The 18,228-nt window shown below is 37.6% G+C and overlaps 1 protein-coding gene across 1 annotated transcript; it reads right to left on the bottom strand.

The window, feature by feature from the left end:
* Positions 1 to 477: 477 nt before the first annotated feature.
* Positions 478 to 5,027, bottom strand: LOC126609744 (SEC12-like protein 1). The gene is made up of 10 exons (XM_050277670.1): positions 4,733 to 5,027; positions 4,444 to 4,544; positions 3,109 to 3,241; positions 2,903 to 2,994; positions 2,462 to 2,558; positions 2,267 to 2,339; positions 2,056 to 2,176; positions 1,480 to 1,599; positions 1,020 to 1,090; positions 478 to 928 (listed from the first exon to the last, which is right to left on the bottom strand). The coding sequence occupies exons 1-10, from the start codon at positions 4,916 to 4,918 to the stop codon at positions 735 to 737; spliced, it is 1,188 nt and encodes a 395-aa protein (XP_050133627.1). The 5' UTR covers positions 4,919 to 5,027; the 3' UTR covers positions 478 to 734.
* Between the last annotated feature and the right edge of the window lie 13,201 nt (positions 5,028 to 18,228).

Here is an 18,228-nt window from a genome sequence, read left to right as displayed (position 1 = left end):
TAAATACCCTCTTTAATTTCAATTATAAAAATGAAACCAAATATAATCTTATGAAAACTTATCTATCATCAAAAGAGGATTAATGAAACTAGTTGAACAAAACTAGTTTTCAACTGGAATACTTTTGTTTCTTAATAGGGAACTTCCGATTTCTTAATAGGAAACTTTCAAGACTCCTCCACAACGGGAAGAAGTTCTTCCCATTCCCCCGCGGGAAGGGGGGGGGGGGGCGCAAATTAAGATCGAGTCTTGCCAAAACCGGATTTCCTTTTTGTGGACAAAACACTTCCGACGCTTTAAAAAATGGTTCACCCATTTGATTTGACAGTATTCAGTTCACCGATATCCATGGCGTTTAAACTATCTCCATATCTTGGGCATCCATCTTCTCAAAGATTACTACTTCCCAATCTGTTATTGTCAACTTTAGTAGGTCACTTTGAAAGGAAAAACACAAAGGCAGTAAAAACTCGATCGTCGGGAAGTATGGTGTGGTCAGTCCACTCCCTTATACATATGAGAAGAAAAATCCAAGTTTCTCCCGTAATCAAGAACGTCGCTTAGTAGCACGAAAAAGTTTACACACATAAAATGCACTTGCACACAAACCCGGGGATTCCCAAATCAAATATGCATTTCGAAAAGCTAGACGCTTTCTGTGAATGCTACAAGAAATGTTCTACACGCCTCAAATAACTGGCATAGTTTGTGTCCAGTTGCCGATTCTAAAGTCATCACATATCTACCGGACCCCAAATATTTCTATCATCAGAAGGCGGAGACTCTAAAAAAGCTCCGAATTGCGGTCTTCCTGGTTGATTTCTTCCAAGAGGGAAGTTCCAAAATGAATCAGAGTTCTCAAAGAAGATGTAAAATGCGACAGCGGATGCCAAAAACAGCCCTAAAAGCACCAGATAGATCTGCCACTCTGCATTTTTGAAACAAGGGGTAAGTAAAATTGTCAACCACATACGCACACGCACAGACACACACAAACAGAGAGAGAGAGAGATAGATACCTTTCCAATCTGCTGGAACATTTAACTTGGTCACCACAGCTCCCCATTGACTAGAAGTAGTAAGCACAACCCTGAAACCAAGGAATATGTTATAGTATAAAAGAACCAAATGGGGAGAGAATTATAATATTTTTTGGGTGAGAAATACAATATCTAAATATACAACAAAATCGTCTCAAATTTGAATTTCATTCGACGTATCCAGCAAGGGTTGGTACTCATTCCAATGAAAAGTGTCAAGAATCAAGACAAATGCTTTCAGAAAAGTATAAAGAACCAGAAAAAGAACAAAAAAAAAAAAAAAACAAGCATGCATTTATTTGTACTGCATTACAAAATAAAGTTAAATTCAATTATATTTAAGAAATGTTTAAGAAGTCCTTTGATGTATAAGCATTGATCAATCAATTATGGTGCTTCAAAACACAACACATGTGTAGAACTGGTTCAAAAACCTTACCTTTCAGTTGGACAGAACTCCAAAGTTTCAATGCCTGTACCCAGGTGTAGCCTCTTACTCCAGTGGCAAATTTCCATTTTCTTAACTTCAACCACGCATATATCACCATCTTTGCTTCCCCTGCAATTTTAAAAATAAATAATTGCATATTAGCCAAAGCGATATCATAAACCATGTTACAAACATATGGCATTCTCAAATTTACCAAGGCATCAGAACACTGTATCCTAATGTTTTGTGACTTATCGTACGATCGAAAAAAGAACATAATCAATGATTGATTCATATACTTTGGTTTTGAATAAATAAAATAGCAGATTGAAAGTATGGTGTTCTTGCTCTTATACGTGTACTCAGTAAATGAATACACATGTGGTAGCACACCAATCTGTGTGTATCAAACTATTAACCTACTCAAGTCGCTAAGTGTCAACAAGTCTTCCATGTAGTATCCAACTACCAGCAATCTTTGACTTTCAAATCGATGCACCCAGCAGAGAAATTTGTTATCTAAAAAATAGTCAAGTAAAGCCTATTACTATAAACAAAGGATCAAATGCAAAGTTAAGTGCTTACAGCGCAAGATATTTCCCATCTTTGCTAACAGACATAACAGAAGCGGACTTTTTAAGTAGCCGCTTATGCCCAATTTTACTCCATGTACTCATGTCCCAAACTGCAGTGAGAGCTTTATTGCCTGTTTGATTCATACAAATACATTTAATTGTCTGGTAACCAATAATATAGCAGTACAGATTATTTTACTTCAGAATTCAGAGAGGTAGACCTTTTTGAACAGTGCAAAACAGAAAGGGTTTTGTCCCATCTTTGGAAAACCGGCATAGTTCAATCTTTTCATCCTGTAAAAATAAAAAACAAAACATTATGCCAAAATCCCACCAAAGGAAAAAAGAAACCTAATATTATGCGAATATAAGAAAATCGGCAGTTTATTTTCAAAAGTTAAAGAAATCATCCATACCGAGTCGCGAGTCAAAGTAGTCAAAACACCATCTTCCAGCTTCCATATTCTTGCTGAGCCATCAGTAGATGTTGAAGCTAGGAACTCGGAGTCTAGGCTAGAATATAATACGAAAAGGTTTGAAATATTAAGAATCAAGAATAGGACAAATATGGAAATCTCAAAATAAATTCAGTCCATAAACAAAAGAAAATAAAATGGAAAATAAACCCATTAGCGCCTGTTTATTTATTTTTTCATTATATTACCAACTTGTAATTTTAATACTATATTCAATCATGACTAAGATGGTTCAACAATGAGTTCAGAGATTCTTTGATGAGTGGAATAAGTACTGCAAGAAATCGTAATGGTTTTCTCCTATGTAACTACAGTTACTACACTGACATTGCTTAAAATACATAACTCCTTTTACGGTCATATGCCAAACTCATTTCTCACCTGAAATCCATATCACGCACAGACTTATGCGCTTTTGGTTCATCTAAGACTATTCGCAGGCTTGGCCACTCCAAAATTCTCAAATGCCCATCCTACAGTTAATTAGGACACAAGTAAAAACATGTTTCAAACAAAAAAAGATAACTAAAATAGCAGCACGAGAAGTCAAATGATAATAACGGATGGAACTATAGATTACTGCTTACCACACCGCCGGTAGCTAATTTAGATCCATCAACACTAAAAGCTAGACAATTCTGGGGACCAATTCCTTGCAGAGGAGGTAGTTCTTTTGCCAGCAGCTTTGCAGTTGATTCTTGGCCATATAACTCAAACGATCTACAATATTAAAAAAAAAAAAAACCTCATTCGACAGCTAGATGCTAAAGTGGCAACGTAAGGCAAAGTACCAATGGTGGTCATATTTGGAATACAGAGTGTCTGCTAAGTGTCGATAAAAAGACCAGCTAACACAGAAGGAGAAGCAAAAGGAGAAGAAGGTAACTAGTCTATGAACAATAGCGAGTTAGACATAAAATTCATGCAATAAAGTATCCTCATCATCCTTTTGACTCTGTCTTAGTTTTCTCCTTATAAATCCTGCGCCAAAAATTGAATAATATCTTGATATGAAACTTATGTTCTTCAGTTGAAGTGAATCAAAATATGCAACTATAAAGCATTGATATTAGGCCACTTCAGAATCAAGAAGAACAAGACCAAATTATCTTTTGGTTTCTAAATTTCAACTGATCCAATAAAGCAAAGATATCATTTCCACTCAAATAAAACAGCATTGAAAAGCCGGAAGGAATTCCACAGATACATTTACCCCGCTATCAAAGCCCTAATAGTGTATAGTTTTATCAAATATTCAAGCAGTGAATCATATGGTTAGCCTTAGGTTAATCAAACAGAGCTACACCGACAACATCAACCACGTTTTCCATGTCAAAGTTGAGTCTTTACTTAGATTCCAAACTGGTTTGTGATACTATAAAATGTGAAAGCTTCATTGAGACATTCACCGGTTACAGAGACCAAAATCACATTAACTATCACAAGACCCTATATAAACTTGGTTCATAATATTGATGAAAATTTTACAGCATATCATATTGTTGCAAACTGAGCCATCTACTATTGTTTAGCCTCTGCGTTGGAACATAGACGCATAACTAAAATTTGTATTCTACTTTTGTGTGGTGGGTGACACTCGCGTGAAAGTGTATGAAGGGAAGGAAAAAGATAAGCTCCAATGGAAACATAAAATGGAAACTTCATGCTCAACCAAGAATGACATATCCCACTGAACATGAATTGTAAACATAGTAAGGGCCAATCTGGAAATGCTTCTCGAAAACCCTACATAAGCGCTATTACTAGAAGCACTTCTATTAGAAGCCTGCTGAAATTTTTAAGAAAAATTCATTTGCTTCCATAAAAAGCACTTCCAGGTAATTTCAAACCCATAGAAAACAACAAAAAAGATGGTAAACTTGGAAAGAAAAAAAAAATAAGTACAAGCGAAAGAAGCTAACTTGCAGCCACCATTAGAGGTAGAGCAAACGATGTCGTCGCCGCTTGGGTGCACCGCAATCGAAACTACATCACCCTCCACTTCTTCAAGCACATGCGTCGTCTACAAAATAACCAACAACCAAAATAGTCAACCCCAACCCAACACAAAAGTCAAACTCAACCTTCCTTGGAGCTCTCTTACGTTAACCCCTCAAACAAAACAAAACAAAAACCCAATTCACAGAGGAATAAAAAGCTTCCAAAAAAAATAAATAAAAACACGGATTTTAGAGAGAGAAAGAGAGAGACCAGGGGAGAGGAGGAGTGAGAAGTGGTCTTGGGGTCGAAGGAGAAGATCTCGAGAACTGACGAAGAGGAAGAAGGGGAGTCCTTAGCCCTGGACCTCCCAAACACCACCCAATTGGCGTTTTCGGAACGGCGGATCCACGACCCGCACGTGACCGGACCCTTCTGATCGGACCCACCGCTCGCCATTTAATTCAACTTGGGAGAGAGAGAGAGAAGCAAGAGGCAAAGTCTGAATCGGTGGAAGAAGAATTCAGGAATTCGTTAGAGATTTAATCCTTTATTTTTATTTTTATTATTTATAGAGGGATTGAAAAAAGAAAAGAAAAGTCTGAGAAGGATTATGCCGTTGTTATTGTCGTTGTGGGTCCTACGTATGTACATCAACGACGGTGATGCCGATGACAAAGTCGTTCGTGATCGATGTCAACACCCTTGTGAAGCATTGTTGATGGATATTCGCTCAAAATTCTACGCGTTTTTAACTTGCCCATATCTGCGCTTGAGGCCCATTTAAGGCCCATCTATAGTTTCTGCATTACCTTTTAGCCCAATTTTAGAGCATATCTAAAATAATTTGGATCAAGGCTTGCCATTAACATTTCCAACACTAAGAAACAAATGTTTTTTTTTTATTTTAAACAAACGATATTATCTACACTAAGAAGAATGAGTTGACTTAACCCGTTGTACATGCTAAATTACTGCATATGTGTTTTTTTTTTGTCAATTGTTCAGTATTAACATTTCATTATTTTTGTACACTTCTTTGTGCTAAGCACCTTATTACGTGCTTATGCTTCCAAGCTTTACCACAAACTTCATATGTAAAGTTTGAATGTACTAGTGGTAAATTTAATGGACTAAATAAGATGCTAATTTTCTAACGAGCATTTTTAATTCTTCATTGTTTGTTGAAACAGTTTACTTTTTGTAATTTGTAGATAAGTCACAGGGAGAAAGAATGAAATTCATCATGCAAGTATATTTTAAACAATTTAATCTTTGCACCTTATCAAGTTGTGTGATGTTTTGAGTCAAATGATCAGTTCAATGAAATTGGGGTTTTCTATTAGTTCTTTTAGATGGGTGAATGTTAGTCAATTTTCCCTTTTTTATGGTCATTAGTGTGAAACATACTTTCTATGTTTTAAATGATATGCTGGAATGTTGGGTGCTTCTTTTATTTGTACCTCTGGTTGACTGGGCTGTCCAGAAAAAGTATAAAACTGTTTTCTGTACTTGACTCAATATTATCTGTGTTGGCAATCTTTTGAGTTTTGTTGGGTAAACTGTTGCTTGATATGGATGGAAATTTTCTTCTGCTGCATGCGATTGATATTGTCAAACATCAATATTCCTGTCTTATATGTTTTTCGGTTTCGAAAAGTGGATGACTACACTAGACATTGTTGGTTTGGAGAGTTATTAATCCTCTCACAACCACATTTTTCTATCCCTGGTGGTCGCATGGTGATGAATTTTACTTCGTTTTCTATACACTGACTTAGCGAGTTTGCCCTTTTTCCTAGTTGTGGGATTCAAATTAAGTTGTTTTGGCCAGTGGTTTCCATAAAGCAGCAATCCTCTTGCTAGTTATCAGCAAGGTATAAAATATCGATGATATCGGAAATATCGGTAGTCCAAAAATACGGAAATTTCAATGGAAATATCGGGATATTATCGATATCGATAAAAATTGAATAAAAACCACGGAAATTGTAAGAAAAACTTGGAAATTTTTATTGAAACTTTGCAGGATGTTTATTTAGTCAATTATCTATTAGTTTATCACAAAAAAATTGGAAGGAAATGCATTGCATGATGGATTTAACTGATTTAAGTTGATTATATAGCGAGCTGACAAACATTGTAAGTGTAGAAAATATGTAGTAATTAATGAAAGAAGTTTAAACACACCATAATCATTTATATATAATGAATTAGTACAATATTTTACACTTTATACATTGCATGGTAAGATACATGAGTGACTTAGTACCACATAGAGTTCCTAATGTCTAAAATATCAATGATATCGGAAATATCGGTAGTCTAAAAACACGGAATTTTCGATAGAAATATCGGAATAATATCGATATTTTAGACCTTGGTTATCAGTGACTAAAATATTTCTCTGCATCTTTGCTCTCTGAACTTAGTGCTACTACCATACTATGTCACAGGTGCAAGGCTTGGTTTATGGTGCTCAAAACTGTTTTATCATCAATTACAGTAATCTTTTTGCTTCTGTTTCCATACAAAGTTCTTTAGGACTCATACTACTGTACTCATTTAGCCAATTATAATTTCAACTCATGTTTCTTAACAACCTATATTCTACTGTGGCATTTTGGTCATGTACAGTTTTTTATTTTATTTTTTACTTTTATCTTAACAACCCAATAAAAACCCGACTCTGTTAACAATTGTGCAAGAAATTACGGGACCTAATTATGCTGTCTTATAGCAAAAATAGAATTCCATGAACTACCACATTACTTTTTGAGATGAAATGATAGCAATTTCTTAGAAATTAGGATTACAAGCGACCACGTTCGCAATACAATATTTTGGAGTGAGCGTGTTACTAGATTTGTATTGATAGATTCTTTTCAACATAAAAAGTAACAATGAATTAACGAAATTTCAGCATACAAGACAACTTAAATTGATATGAGCAATTAAATCCATCATTGATACACTAAGAAAAGATTCTCTCATGAGAAATTGTTACAGGAAGAAACCCAAGTCCACACTCTACATATTTCTGATGACAGAAGAATCTAAGTCAATGACAGAAGAAACTAAATCAATGACAGAAGAAACTATGCCAATCAGATTTTGCATCCATCCTAATGACAAAAGAAATTAAGTCATCTCCATCAAACTATTTGGTATCCCATCGCTCAAAGGGAATTAGAATTCAAGAGGAGACAAGGAATAACCATCAAGAGCTCGCAGTGCGACTGAACCTACTGGAGGGAGAGGGCGCAGAGAAAATTCGGCATCTGCAGCTGTGGAGGCACAAATGATTATACAGAGAAATCATTCATTAGACATGAGAACTGATCCGTTATTATTCACCTATTTTAGAGGATTGAAATTAAAAAGTTTCCTTAACAAGTATTCCAAAAAAGAGTTGGGTCCATAAAGATCCCTTATCATCCAAAAAAAGAGTTGGGCTGGTAGCATATCCATGTTTCTCTTTTTGGGTTCTTGATTTCAATGGGGATGCTCCATTATTACTCATTTCTGGGATATTTCGAACTGAATAGAATTGCATCCAGACAGCTGAAAAGCTGGCGTTTGTTTCTTTGATGGCTACACTAGTGGAGTCCCTTCCAATTACTGAGGTATTCTATTCAATTGGCAAGCATGGCAGCTGCATGTTTGATTTTCTCTTTGTAGCTTGTTAGTTATACTCCATTTCTTCTCCCAAATTCCATACCGTTTGGTTCGATGATTGTACTCACATGTATTTATGACAATTATTATTTGACGGTCAGATGTAATTCAAGTGAATATATGTATTTAATGCAATCATCATCTAAATACATGTAAGTATTGTAGCCAAATCTCTAACATTATTAGTAAACAGAAATCTTTTCTGCAAGTGGTTAATTGCTTTGATGGATAAAGTTTTCCTCTTCAACTCACTGTGTTTTGTCAAACACTCCCTCATTTCCTTAGTCTAGCTTAAAGTAGCTATATCACATGTAATAAAAACAAAAACGTTCTTTTGATCACCTGGTGACCAAGAAATACATGATCATTCATCCTTAGATTTGATATCAATAGTAGAGAATAAATGAGAATGTTTTAATGTTTTATTCTCAATCCTTGATATTAAATGAATTACCAAGATAACTATACCGTATTAGCAAAACTACTTCTTCGTACAATACTAAACATAATTATTCTTTTTGAGCTGTAGAAAAGGAACAAAAGAAGTGGGTTTTGATGGATCCTCTCTCATCCATGAAAAGCACAAGGGGTATTGGTCCTTAAGCATCCCAATCCTATTTTAGTAATTATACAAAGAAATGTTAGCATTAGTCGTTAAGTAAATTATTGAAAACTATAATTAGTTCAACACTCGTTGATTAATTAATCAATGATGCATGGTTGCACAAGCACATTCTACAAATCAAAGCGTTTTATAGAAAACTAACCCGCACTTTGTTTAGTGATATTTTTTTGTTCAAACATTAGGAAAAGGTTCCAAATCTGAATCACCTCCCCAGTAGTCCTTCAAAAATTTCTTTAATGCAATAATTTTGCTTCCATTTTAATTGAGGTTTCAAATTCGAATTTCTTAAAATAAGCTCTTTATACAATAATAAATGTTGAAGATTTATCAATAATTTATCCAAATAAAATGACTGGCCAATACTTTAATTTCTTAAAATAAGCTCTTTATACAATAATTTATCCAAATAATTTATCCAAATAGAAATGGATGGGAAGGGTATGGGATGAGAAAGACAGACAATCCAGGTTCTTGGTGAATGGTACAATGACAAGACGGATCAAACGTGACCTAGGGCCAAAAAGATGGAGATTCAGTTTTGACATGGATAAATTCTTAGTTCAACAACATTCCAAATGAGTCAACGTGGCATGCAATTAGTTGTTTGATTTAGTAATATTTGTCTCCACTTAAATGAGAGAGAACTTTTATTTATTATTATTATTTTTTAAAGAAGACCAGTTGATAGCTTCATCACGACAATTTACCCTTTTGAGGGTAGGAAGATTCACAAACAAGATTTCCCGTGTTGAATATAGGCATGAAATTCATTCCCAATCATTAGACCACTCCGTTGGTGGTTAATGAGAGAGAACCTTTCATAAATCATGTTTTTCCGTATTACAATGATAAAAGAATGAACCTCTTGCTATAGAAACTGCTGGTCCTTAATTATCTTAGCTAATTAGATCATGAACTAAAGTCTAAAAGGTAATCAATTACTAATGAACCTTCACTTTGAAAATTTCGCCCTTGCGAGACGGCGTTCAAAATTGAAGCCCATGAATCAATAGAGTTTTTTAGCTCCAGGAAATTTACAAAAAGACTTTATGGAGAGCAATTTTTTTGTACCCAAAATATAAGTTGGTATGGTATGTGTAGTGGCGAAGCTAGGATTTCTCGAGAGGAGGGGCGAACTTAAAAGAGTGCAAGGTTAACAAGGATCATTTTGGAGATAGTGTCTACGAATTGCTTCACGATAATGAGGTGAATAATCAAACATTCGACGTCTATGTCCAAGGCCTGCAGGAAGGTTAGCCAATATTTCATCAAACTCAATGACCTCACTTTGATGTGAACTACTCGAAATATTCGAAGGATGACTTCTTGGAATATTTGAAGGAGGAGAATGACTACTCAGAATATTTGAAGGAGAAGGACTACCCAAAATGTTTGAAGGATGATTTAAACATTGTTTCTTATAGTATTGTTCCATTACGTAACTATAAAATGAAAAGAAAAAAAATATTCTTAGACTCTTAATGCTAGAGTAGACTATACTAATATGCATAATAACTAATCCAACCAACAATTCAATTAATCAATACCAGTACGCATACAAATTATTCAATAAATAAATATTCAATTCAACTAATCATATGAATAATTGTATACATTATGTAATAATTCAATTAATTAATCAATAATCAAGAATTTAAATTGAAATTTTCACCCTAAAAAATAATTTCATAATTTCATATCAATAATCATAGAATCATATCAATAATCAATAACCAATAACTGCATTACCATATGATTTTATACCAATTAAACAAAATTTGTATTAATTAATTAATTAGGGTTAGAGATTATAAATTTAGGGATTCAAAACTCGTATTAAATTGGCTCGGGTGTTTGAGCACAGTGTTCTTCATGTTTTATCCTCGCTCATTATATGTTATCACAAGTCTGCCACATTCCTTTTGACACGTGGGATTGCACTCCCCTTCCTCCTCACTTCTTCCTTCATATTCGACTACCTTTCCAGTCAAAACCTTCTGCTCAAAGGGCATACAAAAACAACTGCCCTATCTTACCTTGGACGAAGACGAAGGAAGACGCCACCCACCACCCACCACCCATCCTTCTGCTCCTCCTCCACTCCAACCTTCGGCGGAATTCCCCGTGTTTCCTCTATTCCAAGGAGAGCAGCAGCAGCAAAATCAGTCGGTTTTTTTGGCGAGATGAAGGGTTGAACCACGGTTCCAGTCTTGTTTTCCGACGAGGGGAGTGGCGGCCGCCACTCCTCGACCTCACGTGGCTTCGCCACTGGGTATGTGTCAAATTTGTTGGTGTTTCTTCATTTATTTTATAAAACATAGTATACCAATTTGTGTTTTAAGTACTGTGAAAATTTTCTTATTTCTATATATATAGACTGTGGAGTGTGGACTATCCCTTTATATATTGCACATTCAAAATATATATAGTAAAGAAGAAGCTACCCGATCGAGTTCAGCTGAGCTGAGTTACTGAGTGTGGATGCAAATTTCTTCCTCATTGTTCTTGGACAAAATTGTACCTACAAAACAAAATTAGGGAGGGGGCTTTGGCGGAAGAACCTCTGATGCCAAAGTTAGAATTTTGAGATAAAAGTGTTTGAAAAATTTTGAGAATTTAGCAAGAGAATTGGAATTCAGTTTTGGAGACAATAAGGTGGTATTTATAGGGGTGTGGCCGGCCCCTTTAGGAGGAGGAGGATCGGCCACTTGGTAGGTATTTTGGGCGAGGTTCATGATTTGTAGCTAATTAGGAATAATTGAAAATAAAACAATTAATTAGCTAATTAATAGAATAATTTCCCAATTGATTAGCTAATTAATATAATAAAAGAGGAATGATTTGGGAGTTATCTTGTGGAGAGGATTTGATGAGGATGAATAAAATAGGTTTTGAATTATTACCTATTTTGGGCACTTTTGACTTAGTTGATGGATGATTTCCCACTGCTCGCGTGTAGTAATCCCGGTGTGCCTCGAATGTAATTTTGTCATTTTCACCCAAAAATTATTTTTGGCTCCACAAATGCCCCCATACCTGTTGGGCTGCTCGCAGGAAAGGGCAGCAGGTGTAGAGATCTCTAGCTTTGATGTAGATTCTCAGGTGGACTTGGAATTGATTCTTCTAGGAAAGGGAAACAAATCTCCTCCAAAGCATATTTAAGCCTATTTAAGCCTACCTTAAGTACGAGATTAAATCAACTTCGGATGGCAATTATTTATCCCTACAAGAAAGAGAGAAAACTAGAAGATATTTATTCCCCTTCCCCTACCATTCTTCTTTGCTTGCTCGTGCAAAGAACCGTCTTCCGTTGATTTCTTTGTTTTCCCCTTGCCGCACCGATGTAAGAAAAACTTAATTCTCCTTGTCTTCTTCTTGGGTGGCTGCCACGGGGCAACTGTTGGGGTGGTGCGGCACGTCGACTAGCAGGGGCTAGAAGTTGGCTTGGCATAGGCCAAATAGGTGGTGTGGCAGGGACCATTGCTTGTGCTGCTCGGCTTGACTGAAGCCAATGACTGGCTCGACATGGGTCAAGGAAGTGGCGTGGCATGGGCCACGGTTTGGGCTACTTGCTAAAAATGAAGAAACTGCTTGAGTTTGATTTCTCAGCTGCCGTCAAAGTTTTAAAAGTCGCTAAGCGCTAGTCGGGCGGCGAGCTGGGACCTAGCGCCTAGGCGGCTAGGCGGGGCCTAGGCGAGTGCCTAGGCGGACTAGGCGGATTTAAGTAAATCTATCATATTTCAAGTAAATAAGTGTCTGCTTCTACTTGAAATATATATAATTTCATCATAAACTACAAAATAGAATGCATATATATCATGAAGTATTGGAACATAATGAAAACAGGTGAAATAAGGATATAATGTTTGTTCATTCAAGTATGCAACAAGTCTCTTACAATTTATTGGAAAAAAAACAAAATGCAAAATGAAAGTTATGTATTTTCTGTCTAAGTGAGTTGCAACCTAGGCGGGTCTAGGCGGGTGCCTAGGTGGTCTAGGCGGTGGGCTGGGGCCTAGCGCCTAGGCGAGGCCTAGGCGGTGCTAGGCGGGGATTTTTAGAACAATGGATGCCGTAGATGGAGCAGTCAAGGATGGAGCTACCAAGATCAGAGCTGTTGAAGATGTCGGCTGAGGGAACTGTTGAGTGCAAAATGGTTGCTGCCCCCTGATCATTTGCTGCCTAGTTAGTCTTCAAGCATTCGATCTTTTGAGCTATGTGGCATTCTCGCACTAAAGAGCTTACCTATATGCAGTGGCGAAGCTAGAAATTCTCAGGAGGAGGGGTGAAATTTAAAAAATTTAGGGTCTCAAAAAAATGTGAACATTCATTCGAGGTCTAAGTCCAGGATTTGCAAGAAGATTATTTGAACTACCCGTAGGAGAATTTGCACTAACCGAAATATTCAAAAGAGGATTTGGACTACTCAAAATATTCGAATGAGGGTTTGAACAACAATATTATTTGAAGGATGATTTAGCATCGTTTCTCGTTGTATCGTCCTATTACTTAACTGTATAATTAGCAAAGTTTTAAAAGATGTTAAGCTCTAATCGGGCGATGGACATGACTTTACACTTAGGCGAGGGCCTAGGAAAATTTAAATAAATTTATTATATACCGTATAAATAATTGTCTATTTATTATATAGCTTATAATATCCCAAAAACATTTATTATAAAACATATAATATATAAAAATATTAACAAATTTTCTTTATTACTTTGCTGAATTTGATGGTAAAAGAAAGAAAAAAATAATTACGAGTTCGTAATATTTTACAAATTAGTTTTTGAAGCTCGTGTAGTGAATTTTAAGATAAATAACAGTGTCAAACAAATGGCTTAAAAAATATTGAAAGAGTGGTCAAATTAATTAGACAATAATTTAAAAATAAAATAAAGCAGGTTATTAGGTGGTGCAAATTGATTGGCCAATATTAAAAATAAAAATAAAAACAAACTGTAATTATGAAAGGTCATGTGGGGTGGGATGGAAGAGAAAGAAAGTCTCTCTCTTCATCCTTTCTCTTCTTCTTCGTTAGTAACCAAACCAGAGTTCCATAACTTAATTTCCAATCTCCAGAAGTTGCAAAATGCAGATCTTCGTTCCTTCTTTCTTTGGCCTAGGGTTTTTTTTTGGAAAATAAGAGAGCACGCGATCAACCTGTGCTGCGATAGGGAAACCCAAAAGGCCGAAAACCAGACAGAATTTCATCACTTTCGACGAGATTGGAGGGGCAGAACCACCCGCTATTGGGCTTGATTTCCGATGAAAGGAGGGGCGGCCACCACTTCTCGCCCTCACGTAGTTTCGCCATTGCCTATATGGGTGTCAGGGAATTAGTTTACCCTTTCGCACTGGGAGAAATTAGTTTACCTTCTCGCACTAGATTGCACAGTAGAGCAATTAGTTTACCCTCTCGCACCGGAGAACAATTAGTTTACCATCTCGCACTGGAGAGCTATTAGTTTACCCTCTCATACTGGAGATCAATTAGTTTACCTTCTCGCACTGGAGAGCAATTAGTTTACCTTCTCGCACTAGAGAACAATTAGTTTACCATCTCGCACTGGAGAGCTATTAGTTTACCCTCTCGCACTAAGAGCTATTAGTTTACCCTCTTGCACTAGAGAGCTATTAGTTTACCTTATTGCACTAGAGAGCAATTAGTTTACTCTCTTGCACTAAAGAGCTTGGAAGTCGTTGTCGTGAGTGCAGTTGAAGAAAGCTGGATTGCTGGACAACTGAAATAATCCTCAGTCTGCGAGGTCTTGTTTGGCGATTTGCTTAAGACTTCGAACTGCTTGTGGAACCCGCATAAGGGTGTAAGCGCAGTGAGCTACTCCTAGAATTATTGTGCCATCATTAGGTATTTTGTCGTGTGCCTTTTTAAGGCTTGGTTGGCACAAGCCATTGGGCAAGATCAGCACGGTTGGGAGCCATAGTGCAAGATTGGCACGGTTATGAGCCATGGTGATAGATCAATGGCTACCGGGAGCCGTGAAGCAGGTAGGCACGACTGTGAAAACAGAGCTAGGGCTAGCTTGTGCCAAGTTGTGTGCAGCGGTACGAATTGGACCACTTGGTCCGTAATGCTCGGCTACTGGTGATGTGCTGCTTCAATATTAAATTGTCTGGAGTGTTGAGAACAAGACATGTTCCCGGTTCTTGGTAGTTGAGCTGGTGTGTCATTCTGGTACTCGTTTGCCCCTGTCCCGTCATTAGGTTGAGTTGCTACCTTTGTCGGAACATAAATAATCTTTGTATTCGAAAATCTATGTGGGATAGTCCTATCTGCTTGATCTTGTCATTGAAAGATGACTCGTTTATGTTGGTCATGTCTAGTCGGAGCGTCTCGTTAGTAGCTTCGTTATGCTGGAAATCGCACAATCGTTCAGTCAGGAGCCTCTCAACTTCTTCCTGAATTTATCTTTGTTGGGTAGCAAAGCTCTCGGTTACCCCAGGTCGTGACTTGCTGGTCTAGGCTGCTCTTTCATGTGTTTGGCTCGTCTATGCTATGGTTGCGGTGCATATGGTATATTCCTAGTAGGCGAGCGAGTAACTCGCAGGCTACTAGTTGAACTTGAGCTGGATTGAGTGACAGTTTATCTCCGTCCGCTGTGCTGCCTACTCCGATGTGAGGTGGAGGATGCTCCTTGCGGGCATTGCTGCGAATAAACATTTCCCATGAAAGGTTGCTCATGTTGATTATCAGAGTATGACCCTAATTATGAGTGTATGCTCGTCAGTGGGCTTAACCGAGAGTGCATACTCCCTTGTGCGCTAAGACGAGAGTATATGTTATCTTGGGGGCCAGGTCGAGAGCGTACACAACCAAAATGCTCCGTTTGTGGTTGGTCGAGTGGCTGCTTGCCGGGACGCTGCTGGAAAGGTTATTTGTCTGCCCTTGTCCTACTTTGGGACACCTCGTCAGGGGCACATTGCATCTCGGTGCGCTGCAAGAGCTGATTCACCAAGGTCATTTGCTGTGCGAGGGCACTCGTCAACTCTATAACTTGTCGAGACAAGTTTTGTCCTCTATATGGGTTGAAAGAGCTTGCATGAAATGCGTCTCCTTGAGTAACAAAAGTGTAGTAAACTTCAGGTGTGAGATTTGAGTTGGGAAATGTTAAATTCGTGGAGAAATACAGTGAAAATGCCCCCGGTTTAATCGCCGGCCCAGAAATTTGGAGCCAAGATGGTTGAACCAGTCTTGGACCAGCTTGGGCTACTTGAGATACCACGGGAGTGGGCTGCGGAGTGTGTGCATGTTGGGTCTGGGCTAGGCTTAGGAGTGCGTTGGGCTCGTGCTGGCCTTAGGCTCATGAGCGCTGGGCTGCTTCTCTTACCGAAGCTGCTTAGGCTTGTGCTGCTGAGGTAGTGGCTCGGGCCAACTTGTGTTGGGCCTGGCTCGGCTGCTTTGCAGTGTGGGCTGCATATTAGGTCGTGTGCTAAGTGGACTGGGCTGTTTTTAGCGCCTGGGCTTGCTGTTGCAAAGTGGCTTGGGCCTAGGCTTGTGGCTGCCTTGCTGCTTGCTACTCACCGTGGGCTTGTTGCCATGGAGCTGGCCCACTCTCCACTGCCACGGTGGTCCTTATGGCTGCCATGGTTGTGGTGCTCCGTGGTGGTAAAGTTGATCATCTTGCCATCGATTTGAGCCTCGTGGATCGTTATGGTGGGGCTACGTCTCGTCCTCCATCATTTGATCCGGATTTTTGGAACGTAGGAAGTTTCGTTCGTTGTGGTTTCCGAATCCCTTGCCATTGTACTTTTCTTTTATGTTTTACCAAAGAATTTTTAGAAATAAAAAAGCAAAGAATAAGAACGTACGAAAAATCTACAAATGAACAACAAAACGAAAAACTTTAGATGTGAGAGTCTTCTACGAATGTGTGACTCAATTCTCAATGAAAGCACCAATTCGTGGTTGCAAATTTCTTCCTCATTGTTCTTGGACAAAATTGCACCAACAAAACAAATAACACCTTAGGTCAAGGCCAAAAGCATCATGCGTCCACGATGAAGGGGGGGTTTGGCCGAAGAACCTTCGATGCCAACGTTAGAATTTTGAGATAAAAGTGTTTGGAGAATTTTGAGAATTTAGTAAGAGAATTGGAATTGAGTTTTGGAGATAATGAGGTAGTATTTATAGGGGTGTGGCCGACCCATTTAGGAGGCGGAGGACCGGCCACTTGGTTGGTATTTTGGGTGAGGTTCATGATTGATAGCTAATTAGGAATAATTGAATAATAAATCAATTAATGAGCTAATTAATAGAATAATTTTCTAATTGATTAGTAATTAATATAATAAAAGATGAATGATTTGAGAGTTACCTTCTAGAGAGAATTTGATGAGGATAAATGAAATAGGTTTTGAATTATTACCTATTTTGGGCACTTTTGACTTGGTTGAGGGATGATTGCCTACTGCTCGCACGTAGGAATCCCGGTGTGCCTCGAGGGTAATTTTATCATTTTTACCTAAAAATCCACGTGTTGTCTTGTGATTATTTTTGACTCTACACTAAGTAGTAGCCCCAAAACAAACAATTATTAGGCCACATTAGTGGAGGACGCATTAACTCTGGCTGTCATTTGTCGATATTCAACTTGGCCAGTCGTGAACCACATGAAAATCATGATCAAAAGTACGATTCTGTGTCTTGATACTGAATGAGATTGTTTAAATTTCATCATTAAAAACATTAATTACACAAAGTTAATTCACATGTAAAGTTCGCGTCCAGATAGTAAATACTATGAATTAGTATTTCAACTTTTATATTCACATATTGTTGGATTTTTTATTTTATTGTGTAAACTCACAATACTCGCAACACATACTCGTATACTTTTCCGACTCCATCCCTGTTAACAAAGTGCTATTGCGAGAAACGAACACCAGCATATTTCCCACATTTTGCATTGGATATGAGAAGACAATTAAGAGAAGGTTCATGAAGGGATGCAAGAAAATTCCCGTGTGAAATGATGACTTGATATACAAGTCATTAATCATGATCAGTTTCAGATCGCTGTCATGGTTTTATTTCCCACGTCAATATCCGAACCTTCCAACTCATAGACAAAAAGGAAGAGAAATTTCGCATTTTCCAAACCCATGCACTTTACCCTACAAAATTCCATAAAACAAAATGCGGATTGGAGGGCCTCGGGAATCTTTGGGGCCATTTCTGCATGCTCATGATGTCTTTGGGACCATTTCTGCATGCTCATGATGTTTTATTTGTCCTAATCTCAACAAATGCAACTTGTTTATATAATTATTTTTTGGAATAAAGCCATCAGGACAAACCCTTTAACACAATGGATTATAAGAAAGCAAACTTTAGTTAAAATGTACCTACTGTGGATGGTGTGGCAAGGAAATTTTTTTCTTTCTTGAATGAAGGAGAATCCAATTCACCACAAATAATTCTTACGTCAAAAAATTTGGAAGT

Source organism: Malus sylvestris, chromosome 2, assembly GCF_916048215.2.
Source record: "Malus sylvestris chromosome 2, drMalSylv7.2, whole genome shotgun sequence".
Lineage (NCBI taxonomy): Eukaryota > Viridiplantae > Streptophyta > Magnoliopsida > Rosales > Rosaceae > Malus > Malus sylvestris.
This window is presented reverse-complemented; position numbering and strand designations above follow the sequence as displayed.

Bases quoted from the DNA above. Each gene is read 5' to 3' on its own strand.
- LOC126609744 (XM_050277670.1), bottom strand. From the start codon at position 4,918: ATGGCGAGCGGTGGGTCCGATCAGAAGGGTCCGGTCACGTGCGGGTCG. The intron at 2,340-2,461 runs GTATGGATGATT...TTATTTTTACAG, and splicing joins CTACTTTGACTCGCGACTCG to GATGAAAAGATTGAACTATG. The intron at 2,177-2,266 runs GTCTACCTCTCT...TGAATCAAACAG, and splicing joins GTTTTGCACTGTTCAAAAAG to GCAATAAAGCTCTCACTGCA.